Consider the following 18756-nt stretch of genomic DNA (forward strand, 5'->3'; position numbering starts at 1 on the left):
ACAGACAGAATTCACAAACAACTTCACATGTCCACACAAAAAAGCCCCAGAATGGCATTTTGCATTCATTCCTTCTTCTTCTTCCTCTTCCTGCTGATTACATCATCACCAGGCCCACAAATAATATGTCTCCCCATTGGACATTTACGTACATCAGCCAATAAAAACATTGGATGCACACACAAAATGTAGGTATACAAGTGCTTCCTAAATTGTTACTTGAAACAATTTAGAAAACATTGTCTAGCCTTGCTTTGGAATACAGCTTTGTTTAATTTGTGTGAGCTAAGATAGCCAATATTGTGTCATGTAACTTGGCACAATTTTGATATCAGTACCTTTAATGGCAGGCCTAGATTTTAATTAATGACTTATAGGCAGTCCTTTGTAGGCTATAAGTGAGTAACCTGGCATTTCTGTAGGTTGTTTTTTGAAAACGTGTTTTTCATCAGATACTGTATTACCCACCAGGCTTAATGAATTAGGAATGACTTATCTTGTATACATGCACCATCTTTGACCCATCTTACCTCCTCTTCTGTAGACGGCGCTACAAGAAGGCGGAGTAAAACACATGCGCTCTGCAGTTGCCTGGTGCACAGACGTCGCAGCGGTGGGTTGTTGGCTGCGGAGGTTAACGTGAGCCAGCGAGCTAATGTTACCTATATCTGGTAAACCGAGAGTGGTTGGCGTGTAAAGGGGTGAGCCATCCGTATAGCAGTCGTGGGGACTTTTAATGGTGGATTCACTGATTATTTCTCTTGGAGCTGACAGTTCCGAAGGGCTGGGGATTTGATAGCTAGCGAGACTAGCTAGTTAGCTAACGTCAGTATCAGTCATCTGAACTAGCCTCTAGCCAGCCGCTATTCGATTCAGTCGTTTTCTCTGGCTAGCCGCTTGCTAAAGCTAGCTTGCTACCTCGCTAGCCTAAAAACCCGGTAACGGGTAACCGGCCTGTTTCCCTACAGAATCTGCGTGTCTGCCACAGTGGCGTCTCGCACATGAAGACGAAAAAAGATTGATTGAAAAACTGGACTATACGTCGAGCTAGCTGACTGACTGTCTACTCAAGGAATTGCCACATCGGATCACTTCGCTAACAGGCAGCTGTTTGGTTTCAGATGGAGTACGGACGGGGTTCTCTTGGGAGCAGGGTCGAAAGGAAGACGCGTCTCTGATTATTTCCAGCAAAGTATATCGATCCGTGAAAGCGTGACAACCATCTAGCTAACGTTAGCTAGACGAGCACCTCATGCGACAGAGCTAAAAGGTAAATGCGGTTTATTTCGCTTATTTTTTGTTTTGATGTTATGTATTTATCTAGCTATATTTGTAGCTGACGTTATTTGTTATGTAGCTAGCTACAGTGTTGTATTACTGACTGGCTAACTAGACTACCAATACCATAGCTAACGTTTGCTAGCTGTGTGTTGGACAGATGGCCAGCTCTAGTGAACGGACCTAACTTAGATGGCTGGCTCGCTAATGTTGGCGAGCGAGGTATGATGGCTAGATTGCCAACAATGTTGCACACAACTAACGTTAGTCTAAGGTTTAACGTAGGCCTGATTAGGGTGGGTAATTTAAGAGTCTGTCTCTTAGCAATCTGAGGTTGGCTAACTGAAGTAACGTTAGTTGTCTGTTATTCGAAGTCATTCCAAGTTAATGCAAACTTGCACAGCGAGTAGCTTGCAAATTTATGATAGCAAGACATTGCTTAAATGTCAGCCCCAACAGTTGTATTGACAGGATATTGCTGGGTTGATAGTCATGTGTAGAAAACTGTTGCACTATTACTGTCATTGATTCTCATAACTACCATACCAAGTACTGTACAAAGCCTTGCTGGCTATGAACGTTATTGAATGTTTAGTACAAACCACCTGTATTGTCTATCAAAACTGGTATAAAGAGCGAAACGGCATCCAAAATAGATGTTATGAAATGTCTCTAATTTATTGCAAGCCCCATTTATACAAGCCAGACCCAAATACGGATCTGGACTAGTTCCAGTAGGTGTAGCTAACTACTGTGGTAAGAAAGACTAAGCCGGTAGTCATATACCTTGTTTATTTTTGGTCCTACTAAAGGAACGTCCATAATGGATTTTACCAAACTGGTGACCCTGTGGATTGTATGCTTATGCTTCTTCGGGGAGAGCCGAGGGGAGAAGCCGGGCCAACCCCAGGCAGATCCGCAGCAGGCCGACAACGAGCTATCGGGTAAGTAAACTTTCTCTAACCGATAAAAAAAAAAGCGCAATTCGCAATTTAACATTGATTGTAATGAGCCTAGCTACATTGCATTCTTTCACTAGCAAACATTGGAAACTTTTGTGCCATTGCGCTCGTGTGCCAAAATTGTATTTATAGCCTGTAAGACTGCTCTAAATCCAGCCATGCCAAGAATAGTCTGGTTATACATTCTCCGAAGGTTTGAACACTGTCATCCGTGAGATGATGACAGTGCTGAAGTTACCACCACATGCATTTAACAATGAAACCATTAGCGGTGACATTCGATTTGTAGTTAAAATCCATCTTTAGGATCTTATCTGTTGGCCAGAGGTCTTGTTCATTGTGAAACATGTCAAACTGCCGTTGCTGTATTGGCACAGCGCATGCTCCATAGTACTGGCTGACGGCGCACCTGCCATCCCAGAACCCAGAGCTTAGAAATGAACATTTGCATACATTGCACATTAGCTTTAAGGCCGTCAGTATAAAACTCTCTTCTATACTGGGACTTGTTTAACTAGACTTTGGCTTGTTTCCATGGTGACAAGGAAGTTCCTTGGAAATGTGCGTCTTGAGAACAGTATCTATCCATCATCGTCAGGCCGCTGCTGATCACCAGCTATGACTGAGCTAAAAACAAATGCGTAGTGGTAATATACTGCAAATTGAGCATCTGAAATTCTGCTCCACACGCGCAGCAGTACTGAACGAGTGAATTGCAAAATCCGTTTGAAATGCAGTGAGCAGAAACGGTACATTCTTTAGCCTTATTTCAAAACAATTGCATATATGTGCGTGTCATGATACCTTGCAGGTTTTACAGAAGTATTTGAAAGCAGGAACTGTGTATTGATTTGAAAATCATTATGGAAATATTATCAGAGCTTATGTGCTCATGATGAAGACAAGTACTGTGGCTTTTGCTTTGCTTTGAAGACGACGGTGTTTTTCCGAGGCCGTTAAAAGCGGTGTGAAGTCCGGAGGCGTTTGAAACCGCTGCGCGTGTGCTGAGTTGAAGGCGTGCTGTGAGCTGTGCACTGCAGGGTCAAGAGGCCGGCATGAGCTTCCCTTGCGCTACTCTCCAGTGCGGGGCACAGGCGTTAAGTGCCAGCTTGCTGGTTTGAATGCTTTGCTTGATTGCATCAGTGAAGTGAAAATCTTAAAGGCCGTTATCAGCGCATTATCAGCAGCACGTTTAAGTTTACCCAGTTCAGGAAATGAATTGAAATCGAGTTAAGTGTTTTGGAAAATCCGCATAGGAAATTATGGCCATTTATCAGTTTAGAAGTTGAATTTCGATTCATTAACTCAACCTCATTAACTGTTCAGTAATTAAACTGAATTTGCAACAGGTTTGATTTGCCCTGTACCGAGTGTCTCACATGTGGGAGTTTTCTTTGTAGCTTGATAAGTGTATCTCTGAAAAGCATCTCCTGAAAGTATTGCTTGGCTTTGCTGTAAAGGCCTCACTCTGTGCTTCAGTGGTCCTCAAGTGCCCAGAGTACCAGGCTTCAAGCGGAATGACTCTGAAAGCTCCAGGCTCCATATTGGTGCTTATGCGTACGAAATGCAGAAAGTCTTCCGCTGACTCTGAGCCCAGACCGCACCGCTGGTCACGCTGGCTCTTGTAGCGAAGCATCGTTTGCAGTTGAACTGGGGCGACATGGCTCAGGAGGTAAGACCGATTGTCTGGCAGTCAGAGGGTTGCCGGTTCAAACCCCGCCCTGGGCGTGTCGAAGTGTCCTTGAGCAAGACACCTAACCCCTAACTGCTCTGGCGAATGAGAGGCATCAATTGTAAAGCGCTTTGGATAAAAGCGCTATATAAATGCAGTCCATTTACCAACACTGCCAGGTACAGCTCCGGGATGTGTGGAAGCGGTCTGCGGTACGGCTGTGTGCTCGGTGCACTGGGAAGATGACCGGCAGCACGGCTTACAGTCACATGACTGCATCATGTGACTGCCGCACGGAAGGCTGAGAGGGCTGTGCAGACTCTGGCCTGACAGACCTGGTAGAGTGAGGGGAGGGGAAGAGGTAGTGGCACAGGTAATGATGACTGGGCTGTATCTCGAGCTAGCCGAGCTAGCCGAATGGATCAGTGGTCAGGTGCACGCTGCTTGCACTCGGACGCATGCACACAATGGAGCTTATGCAACGCGTGCCCTTTTAATGGGCACATGTAAATGTCTAATCTAGAGTATCGCTAAGTTTGCATAACAAATGAGTCCAGAGAGGACGCGTGGCGTGGCGCGGGGGAAGTACGGAAGAGCCACTGGTGGAGAGGGAGAGAGGGAGAGAGAGAGAGAGAGAGAGAGAGAGAGAGGCCCCTGCCATTCAGGCCCATCATCGCCCTTTCAGTCTGTCTTTCCGTCCGTTCCTCCGTCCCATTATCTGGTCTTTCCATCCCTATTCCAAGCAGACACTGTGGGCCTTTTCCTTCCTCTCTAGTCCCTGCCTGGCGTTCACTGCCTCGTTGTGCTGCCCAGCCTCCAATGCTTCCGTCTGCTGCTGAGATAAGGTGGAGGAGCAGAGAGGGACGGGTGCGGGGGGGTGGAGATGGAGGGTGAGAGGGGTTAAGTTGTTTGTTTGAAGGTAGTCTGAATTTGCATATGAAAGCAGTTATGCACTCATAAATAATGCATATGCCAGTTTGCTCTATAGACAGGTGATTCCAGCTAGTTGGTACACGTTGCTGCCATGGGTAGCGGCAGGCTACAAAGATATTTCACAGATTCAACTTTTCAGGACTACTTGAAGCAGAAGTTGCATGGCCTTTGTCATACGTGAGCCATTGACTTGAGGCCTAACTGGTCTCCAGATTGTCAGATTTCCACATACTGTTGGAAATGTAGTGTACATCTGAACACCCATATTCACTTGTTAGTGAGGTTCACTTTGCTGCAGTAACAGCCTCCACTCTCCTGTTCTTGTACTGACGTTGTTTCCAGAGGTAGTTTAGAACTCTAGTGAGTGTTGCAACCGAGGACAGGTGATTTTTGTGCGCTACACGCTTTATCACTCGACGGTCCCGTTCTGTGAGCTTGTGTGGCCTGCCGCTTCGCAGCTGAGCTGTTGTTGCTCCTAGGCTATATGTTTCCACTTCACGATTACAGCCCTTACAGTTGACTGGGGCAGCTCTAGCAGGGTGGAAATTTGATGAACTGACTTTTGGAAAGGTGGCATCCTATGACAGTGTCACGTTGAAAGCCACTGAGCTCTTCAGTATGACCAATTCTACTGCCAATGTTTATCAATAGAGATTGCATGGCTGTATGCTTGATTTTATATAGGCTACCTGTTAGCAACTGGTGTGGCGGAAGTAGCTGAAACCACTAATTAGAACAGGCTGCCACATACTTTTTGATGGTAATCTTGCCCAGAAATGCTGGTTTTCAGATTGATGAAACATAAAACATTGCCCATATCAATCTCGTAGATCTCCAGCAAAACGGTTTTGACAAACGATTAAGCAGAAAATGTGAAAGCTCTGACTGGGACCCTGAGCCTTAATTTAAATTGTTGCATAGTATCACTTTATTAACTTTATTGTTACAATATTAATTTTGTATGCCCAATCTTGCTATAAAATGCATTGCGCAAACAGAGGCATTCAGGACAGTGGTTTCTTGGACCTGAGAGAAATCTTATAATAGTTTAGGCTACTTTGTACTGAACGCTACAGCAAACGTTGATGATTATCCCAGGCTGTCTGTGAGCAGGTTTGTCAGTGGCCGGTCCCTGCACACACTTAGGCCTGCTGTCATTCTCAAAGCCTGCTGAGGTGACATAAGTGGTAGTACCTGCGATGGCAGTCTGTCAGCTGGAGGGGAGATTTACCTTTTGATTAGGAATGCTTCTCTCCGGAGTTTGCTGCTGTGCAGTGGGACTGCGTGTGCGTGTGTGTGTGCGTGTGTCTGCGCGCATGCATGTTTGTGTGTGTGTGTGTGTGAGTGTATGCACGCATGCAATTTTGTGTGTTCTATGACACCAAGGTGGACTGGTAATACGCAAGCTTAAATAGATTCGTTTCACACTCATACAAATTCAGCACATCCAAACTAAGTGATTGGACTAAGAAATGAAAAGAATATGTCAATAACTTGTGTTCACTTGATCTTTCACGACAAATGGCTTGTCCTGTACCCTTTGTACGTAGTGTTTGTTTTCCTACACCACAGTCCGATGTTATTCGGGTGTACTTTGTAGCTTCAGTGATGCCCATGATGGTTCCTGCCATTTCACTGTTTCCTCAGTGTATTTACAGCCCCAGTAATGTTCCAGCCAATACGGTTTTACTGCACGTGTAAACCAACGGCATATGCACGTCTCCTCTCAGAAAATGATTCAGAGCAATCAAACATTATTTTGTTGCCTTGCCTCATTAGTGAACTTGTACGCTGCTACGCGAACATTCATTTCATGAGAAATGCTATACTCACCACAAGGAGAACTAGGACGGTCTCCGAAGCGCATTCTAAAATGGATTTTAATTTGCTCGCAGACCAAACGAACGTGTTTTGCCCCTTAGGCCATGATCCGTGCTTGTGTTGCTGTCCTCAGCAGGCATCAGTGTGCCTGTAATTGCATGTTATGGTGTCTGTCTGAAGATTAGGTGATGGCATGTCTGTATGCTGAGAATCTTGTAGTAGTTCTTTACAATATTTCTCTTTGCTTTACAGTCTCTCTCTCTCTCTCTCCTTGTCTCTGTGCTTCTCACTCTGTCAGTGTGTCTATCAGCTCTCTAGTTTTAATGAAAACACGGCCAGCTCTCTGTTGGTAGCAACGCATTCCGATTCCAGCAACTTGTCCTAATATTTATCAGGACCATTCAAAAAAGTCTCTTGGACCCCAAAAGGGCCCGCTTGCGTCATATCCAGTTTACATTTTAGCTCAGGGAAGAATTGCCCTGGAGGGGTGCGGATGGTTTCCAGCCCTGTCCCCCCACTGTGACGGGGCACTTGAAAAAGGGCAGCTGAAGATGCTGGTTATAGCGCATTTCTCAGGTAGCATTTGTAGCGTTTTGGCTCGCGGCCTTCCCTTAGGCTGGCTCTGTGGCCTTCCTGCTTCCTGTCCAGCCACTTTTCTTATTGGGGGGGGGGGGGGGTGTCGGGTGGGGGCTGTCGGCAGAAAGCCTTTTAAGGAAGTCCCCCAGTCTTTACATCATTAGCTGAGATAAAGGTGCGGATGAGCCCCATGCTCGGTGAGGGATGATCGCTCTAATCCTTCTCCGGGCTTCTGCGGGCGCATTTAGTGGCGGGGGCTTAAGTCTGGAAGGAGGAAGAGAGAGTGCTGGTGGCGTAACACACCCTTCCGCCTAATGCCACTGAGGGCTGTTTAGTTCTTCTGCGGTGCACACGTGAAGACGGGTCTGCGATGGGGTTGTGCGGAACGTGCGGCACGTGGGACCGTTGCACGTCCGCGTAGATGTCCCGCACCTCCCCCAGAATTTAAAGGTGCGTAGTCATGCGCCCGTGCGGCCTGCTCGAGAAATGCATTCCTGAATATAAAAAATATATATATATATTATATCAGCTTCAGCCACCCAGAAATACCGCAGGAATTGTGCTGAATTGAATCACTGGCTGAAAGAGATGCTGATTCATTCTGCACTGGAGGTAATCCTGTTTGAGCGGCCTTCCTTTTCTCTGCCGCCTAGCTGAGAATACTAAAGGAATCCCCATCCCACCCCCCCTCTTTCTCTCTCTCTTCTCTCTTTCTCTCTCTCTTCACATGCAGGCACACACACACGCACACGCACATGCACACACAGCTCAATGGCTACGGATGAGCGGATTCAACAAGCTTTTCAGAAATGCCCTACTTAGGAGTTTTGCACAGTTAAACGACTCTCTGGAATTCCTCAGGATCCGACCAGCTGGCACCTGCTCTGCTGCAGTGTTTCTCCCTGAGGTGTGTTAGCAGCATCCGTGTATCACAGGGCCAGTGTAAATCCAGTGTGTATCACAGAGACAGTGTACATCCAGTGTGTATCACAGAGAAAGTGTACATCCAGTGTGTATCACAGAGCCAATGTACATCCAGTGTGTATCACAGAGACAGTGTACATCCAGTGTGTATCACAGAGCCAATGTACATCCAGTGTGTATCACAGAGCCAGTGTAAATCCAGTGTGTATCACAGAGACAGTGTACATCCAGTGTGTATCACAGAGACAGTGTACATCCAGTGTGTATCACAGAGACAGTGTACATCCAGTGTGTATCACAGAGCCAGTGTACATCCAGTGTGTATCACAGAGCCAATGTACATCCAGTGTGTGTCACAGAGCCAGTGTGTATCACAGAGCCAGTGTACATCCAGTGTGTATCACAGAGCCAATGTACATCCAGTGTGTGTCACAGAGCCAGTGTGCATCCAGTGTGTATCACAGAGCCAATGTACATCCAGTGTGTATCACAGAGCCAATGTAGGCCTACATCCAGTGTGTATCACAGAGCCAATGTACATCCAGTGTGTATCACAGAGCCAGTGTACATCCAGTGTGTATCACAGAGCCAGTGTACATCCAGTGTGTATCACAGCCCCAGTGTAAATCCAGTGTGTATCACAGCCCCAGTGTACATCCAGTGTGTATCACAGAGACAGTGTACATCCAGTGTGTATCACAGAGCCAGTGTACATCCAGTGTGTATCACAGAGACAGTGTACATCCAGTGTGTATCACAGAGCCAATGTACATCCAGTGTGTATCACAGAGCCAGTGTAAATCCAGTGTGTATCACAGAGCCAATGTACATCCAGTGTGTATCACAGAGCCAGTGTGTATCACAGAGCCAGTGTACATCCAGTGTGTATCACAGAGCCAGTGTACATCCAGTGTGTATCACAGAGCCAGTGTACATCCAGTGTGTATCACAGAGCCAGTGTACATCCAGTGTGTATCACAGCCCCAGTGTAAATCCAGTGTGTATCACAGCCCCAGTGTACATCCGGTGTGTATCACAGCCCCAGTGTACATCCAGTGTGCATCACAGAGACAGTGTACATCCAGTGTGTATCACAGCCCCAGTGTACATCCAGTGTGCATCACAGAGACAGTGTACATCCAGTGTGTATCACAGAGACAGTGTACAGATTCAGCAGAGCTTTGAGCGGAGGTTATAATCATATTTTTAACCTTTTACGTATTTGGACATTATGCAGTTTGCATTAAAGCACGATGCGTGTGAATTTAAGAGCTTTGTGGTAGGCTGTGTCATTCATATTTTTCTTACTTTTTCAAGATTCTTGTCAGTGACTTCTGGATTTCCCCTTGAATTGCTTTAGTTGCTTTTCCTCAGGTTCAAAGAGCACCTTTTTACTCTCCCTTTTCATTTGTTTCACACACTGAACTCCCAATCTGTTTAATCCCTGTTTGTTTGCATTGCCGGATACACCCACCACTTCACATGAAATGGGCTGTAATTCAAAAAGTACCAGAGAACCCGGTCTGTTTATGCAACAGTTTATAGACTGACGCATCATATCAAAAGCTTGTATCAAAAGATCACACCAAAAGGTGAAGAAAATAAAAAATGCTGCTATTGAAATATTTGTATTTTATCGTATTAAATATTGATATTACAGTATTACCTGTCTCTCTTCTGTTAACTCTAAAGGAGTTTTTGTGGCTGTTCTCTGTAAAAAGCTCTATACTAATAAAATTGGTTTGATTTGTATGAAAGTAGGCCTAATTGTTATTTTGGCTAAGGTAATTCATAGCTGTTGTAATTCTCTGCTGTTATTAATTTGTATCTTTTTAACTGCACTGGCTGGGGTGTGGAAGTGGTGTGCTACAGAGTAAAAGAGTTTGCTCCTTGTACTGTACTGTGTGAATAGAGCATTGAAATGCCAGGGATTTGGTTGAATGACAAGGTTCAGTTGTCCTAAATGTATTGAATATGCATTTGGGAAGGAAGGTTTGTCAGATATCCGAACAGGCTTGACCAGAATACCCAGCATGCTTGTACATTGATGCTTGTACTCTGGCTGCAGTCAGTCTCGAAGCAAACGCAGGCCTATTTACACGCTTCTCCACTAAGAAGAATCGCAGGAATTAAATACAAGTGAGGAGGAAGGGGAGGTTTGGGAAACAGCGTCTGGTACGCTGTTCTTATGTAGGCTAATTAGGGTTCAATTTATAGAGCCTAACAGGACTCTACCTGGTAGACTGTGGCCGCTTTGGCTGTGGTGAGACAAGAAGAGTTTACAACAATTTCACTGTGTCTTCATTTATGACAACCTTCACACCTGAATTCTTTGAAAAAAAATTAAGACAAATTTACTAGCCAGGAACAATTTCACAAATACACTGAGAAAAAGCCTTAAGGTTTTAAAGAAAGCAAATTAAACCATTTCCTTGCAGTCTATATTATGTGACACGTTTTGTTAGATAACATCTTGGTTTCATTGGTCTGTACATACATCTGCCATTTTATGATGGGTGCTCCTACCACTCCTCCCAACCGTATAATGAAAAGGACACTCTTTTTGACACGCTAGTGCGTCGCCACCAGTAGTCTAGCTCACCTTACCTTCAAAGTGAGCTCTCCGTTAATTTACTGACACTGATTTGGTCGGAGGTGGTCACAACCGCACTTTGATGTAAATGTAGGCTATGCTACTGATTCCTATATCTTGGTAGAACCTCAGTTATTAAACCGCTTGTGGTATTGCCCTGGTTTGGGTCAATGTTGCCAGCTGATGTTTCTCAGCAGGTTATTATATGTACCCGTACTTACCGTGCTTTCTTTTGAGGTATTGCTGTGGCTGTATGCAGCATTGCCTTGTGATTTTTGAGGCGAATGTTTGGGATCCTTGATGGCTTAGTGCCGGATGCTGGTGGAGAATCATTCACAAGCTAGATCAGATTCACAGCCTCCTTGAACTCTGCTGGTTTTTCAGGAAGATGGAGTAGCTGCTTATTTCAGGTGGAGTTGTGATTGTGCGCAGTTGAGGGCTGTGGGGGCCACCATTGAATTGTAATGGTTCTGGTTCATGTTTGACCTGGTTGATATGGTTGAACTCTTTGTGCCTTAATGTATCATGGAACTGTTTTGTGACCATGCCTGCCTTGCACCGCTGAGTCTCTCAGTGTCAAATGCAGCTTTTGATGGCCGTCTTACACTAAGCTTACATTTCACTTGTACTCAACTATCTCTCTGCATTAACAAAGGTGATCGTTTACGTAAGCAATGTCCATTGGAGAATGGAAATTCTAGAAGATGCTTGGATGTTTCCATCAGAATGATCATTAGTAGTATGCAGTTGTGTTATGGAAGCATTTGGCCCATGGTGGATTGTTTCCTGTTTGATTTCCTGATTGGCCTGGTCCCTTGCTCTCTCTGTGTTGCTCTCTGACTAGCTGGCAAGCATGTGTGTGTGTGTGTGTGTGTGTGTCCCCTCTCATCATTTAAACGGTCTCTTAATGGTCTGTTATTAAGCAACGCAATGTTTACCCCTCCACTCACATGGGGGCGTTAAGAATCCCTGCCGCAGTGTAAACATACGGGCACTCTGCGGCTCTGGTCTGCTTTGGCCTTGGCAAACACAAATAAGTAAGTGTAACATTTGTATTCACGCGCCAACTTGTAATGGTGTTTTATTGCCATTGTTATTTAGTCTGTCCCGCAAAGCGGAAAGAACATTGGCCCTGTATGGTTTTTTAATTAAATGGTTCTCAAACTCATTTTTTTAGTGGAGCCTCTACCCTTTCTACAGTGTGAATAGGGTATTCACAACTTGGTGTACATTGTCATGTACAAAGATGTTGACACAATGGAAGTTCTTCCCCGGAATGTAGAAGTGCCGGCTCATTTACTTTATGTTTCAGAAGTGGGTTTCAGCGTGATCTCCAGTGTGCTATTCTGTGGAATATGCGCACAGATGATGAATTGAGAAAGCAGAAGGAGCGGAGACGAGTGGGTGGACTGGTGGTGGAGAGATGGTTCGGGAGGGGCGCTCTCTGCTCTCCCTCCCAGCTGGTAGGTCACGGATGAAGGGAATCGGACTCTCGGGCCAGGAAGCGGATGACGAAGCCTGTCTCCGTGGCGTCGGCATGGCGACGTAGAAGCGAGGCCCGGGAGCTCTATCCAGCCCTGTTGATGGGTAGCGTGCAAAACGTGGCCTGTGCCAGTCGGTCTGGATAAGGGTGTCGCTGCTGAACGCTGGAATGGACATGATGTGTTGAGGGCTGAGGTGTCTCCCCGAGTCAGACCGTCGGTACCCACGCTTCTAACTTCCTCAGAAATAGCCTGGGCGAGATGTTCTTCACTCAGCAGGTTCATCAGCCTTTTCATACTCCTCTCTTGCTCTCTTGAGGTTAAAAGTGCTGAAGCTAATGACCTGAGTTAAGGAATTTTAGATGTTTTGAACGTGCTCTTAAAATCCCTGTGGTCCTAGAAGCACTGGCTGCCGTCTTTAAAAAAAAAAAAAAAAAAAAAAAAAAAAAGATCTTATTGAACGTCCGTGAGGTCCCCCTCGTGTTTTTCACGCTCGGAGGATACCCACCTCCATCTTGTACACAGTCTGATCTTCTTCAGAGACTTGCCCGTCGCTCTGGAGAAGGAGGGAGAGGTTCAGAACCCGGGCATGTAGCTTCCTGCCTGCACCAAAACACAAGCCTTGGGCACAGATGCGTGCCATGCTATGATAATTATTTGCCGGTAGCTTGGGCGAATGACATTAACGGCTGAAAGGGGCCCTCCCCGTCGCTGCGAACATCCGTTGTGTTTTATCGGCGACGGCGAGTCGGTTAATCTTGAGGAATAGACCCGTCACTTGTCACGTTGCGTAAGAGGAAGGGAACAGGCTAGCTGCTGAAGCGAGAGCCTTCCTGTGGGGAAACGACCTGTGGAATCCAGCGATAGCGGGGTTTTTATTTTAATAACGCGTGCCAGCTGGTGATTAAGCAGCCCGACTGCTGAAGTGTAATTCCTGCAGTTCTGTACATGTCCGTGGCGCTGTGTCACACGAAGTGGTGGTGCCAGGTTTTTGGGCCTGAGGCCCTGGTGCATGGTTGGGTTTGGCATTGTGCTTTTCACTAACTGATACGGTTCAGGGCTACACGCTCGTCTCCCAACGACAGTGGTTTTTAAAATTCTTCTCATATACAAACCACGCATATAAAAAAGAAAAAATGAAAACCTAATTTGTTTGTGCCAATGTGGTCCACTCCTGGGCCTGGATAGCTTTTTTCGCAGTTCCGAAATTAGGCTATTTCCAATCACATTTAAATTAAGTTGCAAGTTTAAGCAAATAGGCTATATTGTGCATTCTAAAGGATTAGCTGATTAGGAGTTATTGCTGTAAATTTTCAGAGAATGTAACTACAAAGAGACTTTTCTGTGGTATTTGTGAGAATGCAACAGCCATGTTCTATTATTGTAACCAATGGCTGCAGATGAACCGGGTTTTCATTGGGCAGTTTTTTTTTTTGGTGTGTCTCATGGGTTCCGTGTTCACAGGTTTGGTCTTGTCCTCTGGCTAAGGGCTCACGCGAATGCAAATTTTCAACCACTGCTCAGTTCTTCTGTCAGCGCTTGCTTTGATACCGAAGGCATTTGCTTATGATAATAACTGTACTTTTTCAATTCTGATTCTTAATAAGCAAACCTGTCTTGCGGGCTCTTGCGGGCTGTCTTTCTAGTATTGTGTGGTTGCTGGAACATGTTGTTAAACATGATCCGTTTATCTTTGCGTTCAGGAACATGCAGGATGTGTGTTGAGGCACAGCCACTGTGGCTGTGTTATGATAGGAAGTGCTCAGTACTCCTCTTTCCATTTTTCACCCCGCTGCCCCTTCTCAGTTCCATCCATGTTTGTTGGGGGCCTCTAGCCCAGTTTGGACAGGGCATGACTGCAGTGGTGATCTGTGTCTCTCCCCTACTGCAGCATGGGTAATACTGTCTGGACGGTCAGTATGTGTGCAGTGTTGCTGCAGTGGCCTTATTAACAAATATTAGCTTTAGCCAGAGGTTGTTTGTTTGTGTGTGTGTGTGTGTGTGTGTCAGAGATGGGTGTCTGTTTCAAGACTTTCTACAGGCCTGTGTTGGGCAAAACCATCTGAATCTTCACTTCCCTTTGAAGTACCGTGATATGGCAAATGGCTGGACCACAAAACCATCGCTCTTGAGCCGGCTTTCGTCACGACGCCAAACTTGCAGTCCTGCCGGTCTGTGACTCCAGACCGTCATGGCTAAACTACCCGACGGGGGCGGCACGGAGAAGTCGTTTGTTTGGGAAGGGATGTGCGCTCCTGGCTCCCGGGAGTGACATCATCCGTGCGAGTTTCAGAAAGGAAATGGAGACCCCCCCCCGGTTGACCACACACGGCCCCTTACGTTCCCTCTCTCTCTCTCTCTGGTCCCCCTGGGCATCTCAGCTGATGAGAATCGACCTCTCGGTCGGCCTACCTGGTTAAACAGCGGTCACGTAAACAAGTGAGTAAATCAAACTCTGTGGTGCAGGCCGGCTGCGTTTTTGGGTTGGCGGGTGCAGGGCTTGTGTCCCCCCCCCCCCCCCCCCCCCCGTCCCGTCCCGTCCCGTCCCGTCCTATCCCTGACCCGTTGCCGTGCTGGGTTGCCACGACACCAAAACATGCGGAGAGGTTTCATGACATTGCACCTGTTTTCTGAACTGGGGTAGGGTGTGGGGTATGGTGTGGGGTTGGGGGGGGTAGGTGGGGGGGTCTGACGACTTGGAAGGAAAATGTGGCTTCTTCAATTACTTTTCCATTCCATGCCTTGGCGTGGCCAATAGGAAATTGTGCTCGTAACCAGGCGGTTGCTGTGTGAACCCCCCCCCGCAGGTAAGCCCCTGCTAGCCTGGAATCCATCTGCAAACACCCTGCTGTATAAATGGTTAATGTGTAAGCCCTCCTAATCGTAGGAGTTTGCTGAAGTCCGTGCCAAACTCTTCACCTCTACCGTGTCCCTGAGCAGCTGTTTGACTCTCACAACACCCAACCCCCCCCCCCCCCGAAAGACTCAGTCCCCCACAGCGCAAGACTTCTACTCTCTGTTCCGTCCAGCCATTGCAACACCCTTCGCAAAAACTCCTTCAGAGTATTTTTGTCTTTTGGAATAGTGACGTGCGTTCCAGGGTACACCTGAGTGAGGTCGTTTTCCTGAAGTGATCCGTTAGGCCTGTGGCTTATGAAGGACGCGGCCCGGCGCGTTTCATTTCGCGCGCTGCGACGAATGCCAAGCAGGGGAAAGGGGGTCTTCCCCCCCCCCCTCGCGCGCCGACCTCTGTGGCTCGATCTGTAATTCGGGGTAGCGGGGCGCGACCGCGGCGGCGCGGGGGCGTAGCGGTTTGCCGTACCGGCGGCTGGGGCGGCGGAGTTTTTTGGCGGCGGCGTCGCCGGCGGCGTGGCCTCCCTCCGGGGTTTTGGGCCGAGCCGGGTCTAACCTACACGCGACGCGCGCGCGGAAACCGGATACGGCGAGCCGGTCCTGGCTCTGTGTGCCCTCCAGCGTTTGCCAGCAGAGGTTAATCAGCTCTCTTCCCCCGGCCCGCTGCTCTCTCTCTCTCTCTCTCTCTCTCGCACCCTAAATATAAACCCGGAGCTGGTCGGGTCCGCTCGGGCTCGCCCGGGTGTCGTGGCGGGCTCGGCGGCCTGCGGCTGGGCTCTTTGATCGCGCGGCGTTGCGCTCTGATTATTTTGTGTCTGAATGCGGGGCCGACTGCGTTTATTGACTGGCCTTAAGGCTCCTAATGCCTCCTGGCACCCCGTGGGGTCTGAAGCACAGCCTGGTACTATCGGTTACTCTGAGGACAGCGTGGTCCCGCACGCACATCCCTTCTTCAGTGACACTGCCTAATCAGATGTAAAGACTCACAACTGTGCTTTCACATCTCAGCGGTGTGTGTGTGTGTCTCTGTGTCCAACCCTGGTGTATGTTTGTTTTTCTTCTTGTATGCCAGTATGTATTCATGTTTCTGTTTGTTTATGTGTGTGTGCGTGTGTGTGTGTGTGACAGAGAGCACGTGCGGCACACGAACACACACACACAGGGGGGAATCTCACACACACACACACACAGAAGCCGTAACGCTGAGTGAACGCTGGTCGCTCTCAGCCCTTCCTTTGCAGGCCTCTCCGCAGGCTGTGTGCAGCGGGACTCTCCAGCCCCTGAGCGCAGTCCGGCCTTCCGCGTGACATCAGTGCCACGCCCGCCCCGCTGCGGGCTCGGAGTACCGATCAGGTTCCCCCCTCCTGCCGGAGCCCTGTGTACGGAGCTCCGCCCCCCTCCCTACCCTACCCCCCCACTCCCCCCCCCTCTCTGCAGCAACCAAACAGCTGTACAGAGTTTCAGCCTATAAATAGGGTCCGGCTGCTTTTAGTCAAAGCCTGGGCTATATTTAAACACCTCCGTGGTCCCTGCTGGGAACAAGCGGGCCCTCTGGCCACAATGGGACGGTCGGGGGGTGGGGGGGGGGTGGGGGGTTGCGCTGACAGGGGAACAGTCCTTAATCTCCCGCCCCGCTAACCCCCGGCCCAGTTGTCGCCGGTGTGCTGTGGCTGTAATGGCCCTTCAGGAAGGAGCTGTCGCCCTGACGACCAGCAGCGTCTGCTCCGCGCTCCAGGAAGTGCGCGGAGCCGAGCAGGTGGTCCGCGTCACCGCGGGAGACGCCGTCTCCGAGCGCTCGCCCCCGGGGTCCGGGAGGTTAGCGCCGGGCGACGCGCGGGGCCCCTCTTTGACGGGACAGGCACGCACACGAAGCCTAAAAGCTCCAGTAAAGTCAACAACCGGCGCGCAGCGGGGTTTTGGCGTCGGTCTTCAGCGGATTTAGTCTCCTGCAGATTGATGGCCGCTTCGGATCGCTCCGCGATCGCTGGAATGCTTATAGAAGGCCGGGCGTGTTTCGTGTCTCCTTCCTCACCGTGAGATTGTACAGGGTCCGTTTTCAAAATTGTATGCTGGTGGCCGTGGGTGGCTCAGTATGGATGTGTACCATTACACGTCTGTTCTTACTTTAAGCACAGTATTTATTCTACGTTTGACGGAAATTACGTCAATGTAATATATTGAAGCAATGTCAGGAGCTTATTCGTTAAGTGCTGAATTTTACAAAATGCTGGTATAATACAATTATAAAACTTTGGTTCCTCAGGACTTTTTTTGTACTTGTATCCCGTAACCCTAATGTGTATGCACCCATGTATTAATGTGCGGAGACCCAGATCGAGTGTGTGTGTGTGTGTGTGTGAGTATGTGCGTGTGTGTATGTATATACAGGTGTGTGCAGAATGTCCGCTCGTTCTCACGGTCCCCCCCCTCCGCCCCCCCCCCCCCCCCACAGACCTGTGCCGGTTCGACGAGCCCCTGTGCCTGGATGAGAACTCCATCCTGAGCTTCGAGGCCATCCGCAGCATCCACAAGCAGATGGACGACGACGCCAACGGCAACGTGGACGTGGTGGAGACGGACGGGGTGAGTCCCCGCGCGGGACGGGCGCGTCCGAAAGCCTGGGCGGGACACGGGCGGGACGCGGGTGGGCAGGGGGGTGTGGCTGCTGTCCAAACGCGGCCCACTCAAGCGTTTGGGAATCGGCAAAGCTTTTGTAACCCGTTGCATCAGTGTGAATTCCGTTTGCCAGTATTCTGTGTGTTGAATTGGAGCAAAGGCCCAAAGGTACTGTTTGTGTGTTTGCAGTTGTTGGTAAATGACTGGTCTGTGTGTCTGCGTATGTGTGCGCTGCTTTGAGTTTGTTTTAGTTTTTTTCTCCTTCTGTGTTTTTGCATCCTGCTGTTGTTATGGAGGGTGTTGCTAATGTCAGAATGGGTAGATCTACCCACTCCCCCCCCCAGAGAGAATATGCTTATCACTGTCTGTCACATCTGGCAGCTTAAGCACTGCATGCTGGGTAATATGACCTTGGCTGCTTCTGGGAAAATGGACTTGCACATCCTTGTGGGCCAGTAATGGGCAAAAGCAGCTGTTTGTCTGAATCCAGTGACTGAGCTCTCACGAGCTGCCAGAAGAATGGGCTTTCTGAGCAGAGCCTGGCAGGGGCGGGGTCTCTGTGTTTTACACGGGCAGTAGTAAGGCAGGGGCGGGGTCTCTGTGTTTTACACAGCCAATAGTAAAGCAGGGGCGGGGTCTCTGTAGTGAGGCAGGGGCGGGGTCTCTGTGTTTTACACGGCCAATAGTAAAGCAGGAGCGGGGTTTTCTGTTTTACACGGGCAGTATTAAGGCAGGGGCGGGGTCTCTGTAGTAAGGGGCGGGGCCTGTTGGCTGCCTCAGAGGCCGTTTCCCCATGCTCAGCATTCCTCACCTGCCTTACCAACATACCATTAAAAGCCCTTAAAAGCTTCTCCAGCTTTTTTTTTTATATTAAAAAATAAGGACTTCATTTCCTGGCCTGCAGTGGACACGCATAACTGCAGCCAACGGCATTTTCAGTCCGGCGATGTTTATTTACTGGCGCGGGGTCAAGCCGGTCCTTTGGCCGTGTTTACCAGCTGAAGTGTGTTTTAAAAAGGGGGCTGCGTGGTGCGGTGTAAGAGGAGA

At 48.4% G+C, this 18756-nt stretch overlaps 1 protein-coding gene across 6 annotated transcripts in view; it reads left to right on the forward strand.

Moving 5' to 3' along the window:
- The first annotated feature begins 544 nt into the window (after window positions 1-544).
- Window positions 545-18756, forward strand: part of stim1a (stromal interaction molecule 1a) — a 46908-nt gene continuing 28696 nt past the window's right edge. For 2 of the 6 annotated variants that reach the window (XM_035385763.1, XM_035385766.1), the window contains exons 1-4: window positions 551-701; window positions 1122-1270; window positions 2091-2222; window positions 17546-17676. In XM_035385763.1, the coding sequence (XP_035241654.1) occupies window positions 2102-2222; window positions 17546-17676 (252 nt within the window). In that variant the 5' untranslated portion in view covers window positions 551-701; window positions 1122-1270; window positions 2091-2101. Of the gene's footprint in view, window positions 1271-2090; window positions 2223-17545; window positions 17677-18756 lie in introns of all 6 variants that reach the window. The other 4 variants (XM_035385767.1, XM_035385768.1, XM_035385765.1 and 1 more) reach the window with 3 other exon arrangements.

Source organism: Anguilla anguilla, chromosome 12, assembly GCF_013347855.1.
Source record: "Anguilla anguilla isolate fAngAng1 chromosome 12, fAngAng1.pri, whole genome shotgun sequence".
NCBI lineage: Eukaryota > Metazoa > Chordata > Actinopteri > Anguilliformes > Anguillidae > Anguilla > Anguilla anguilla.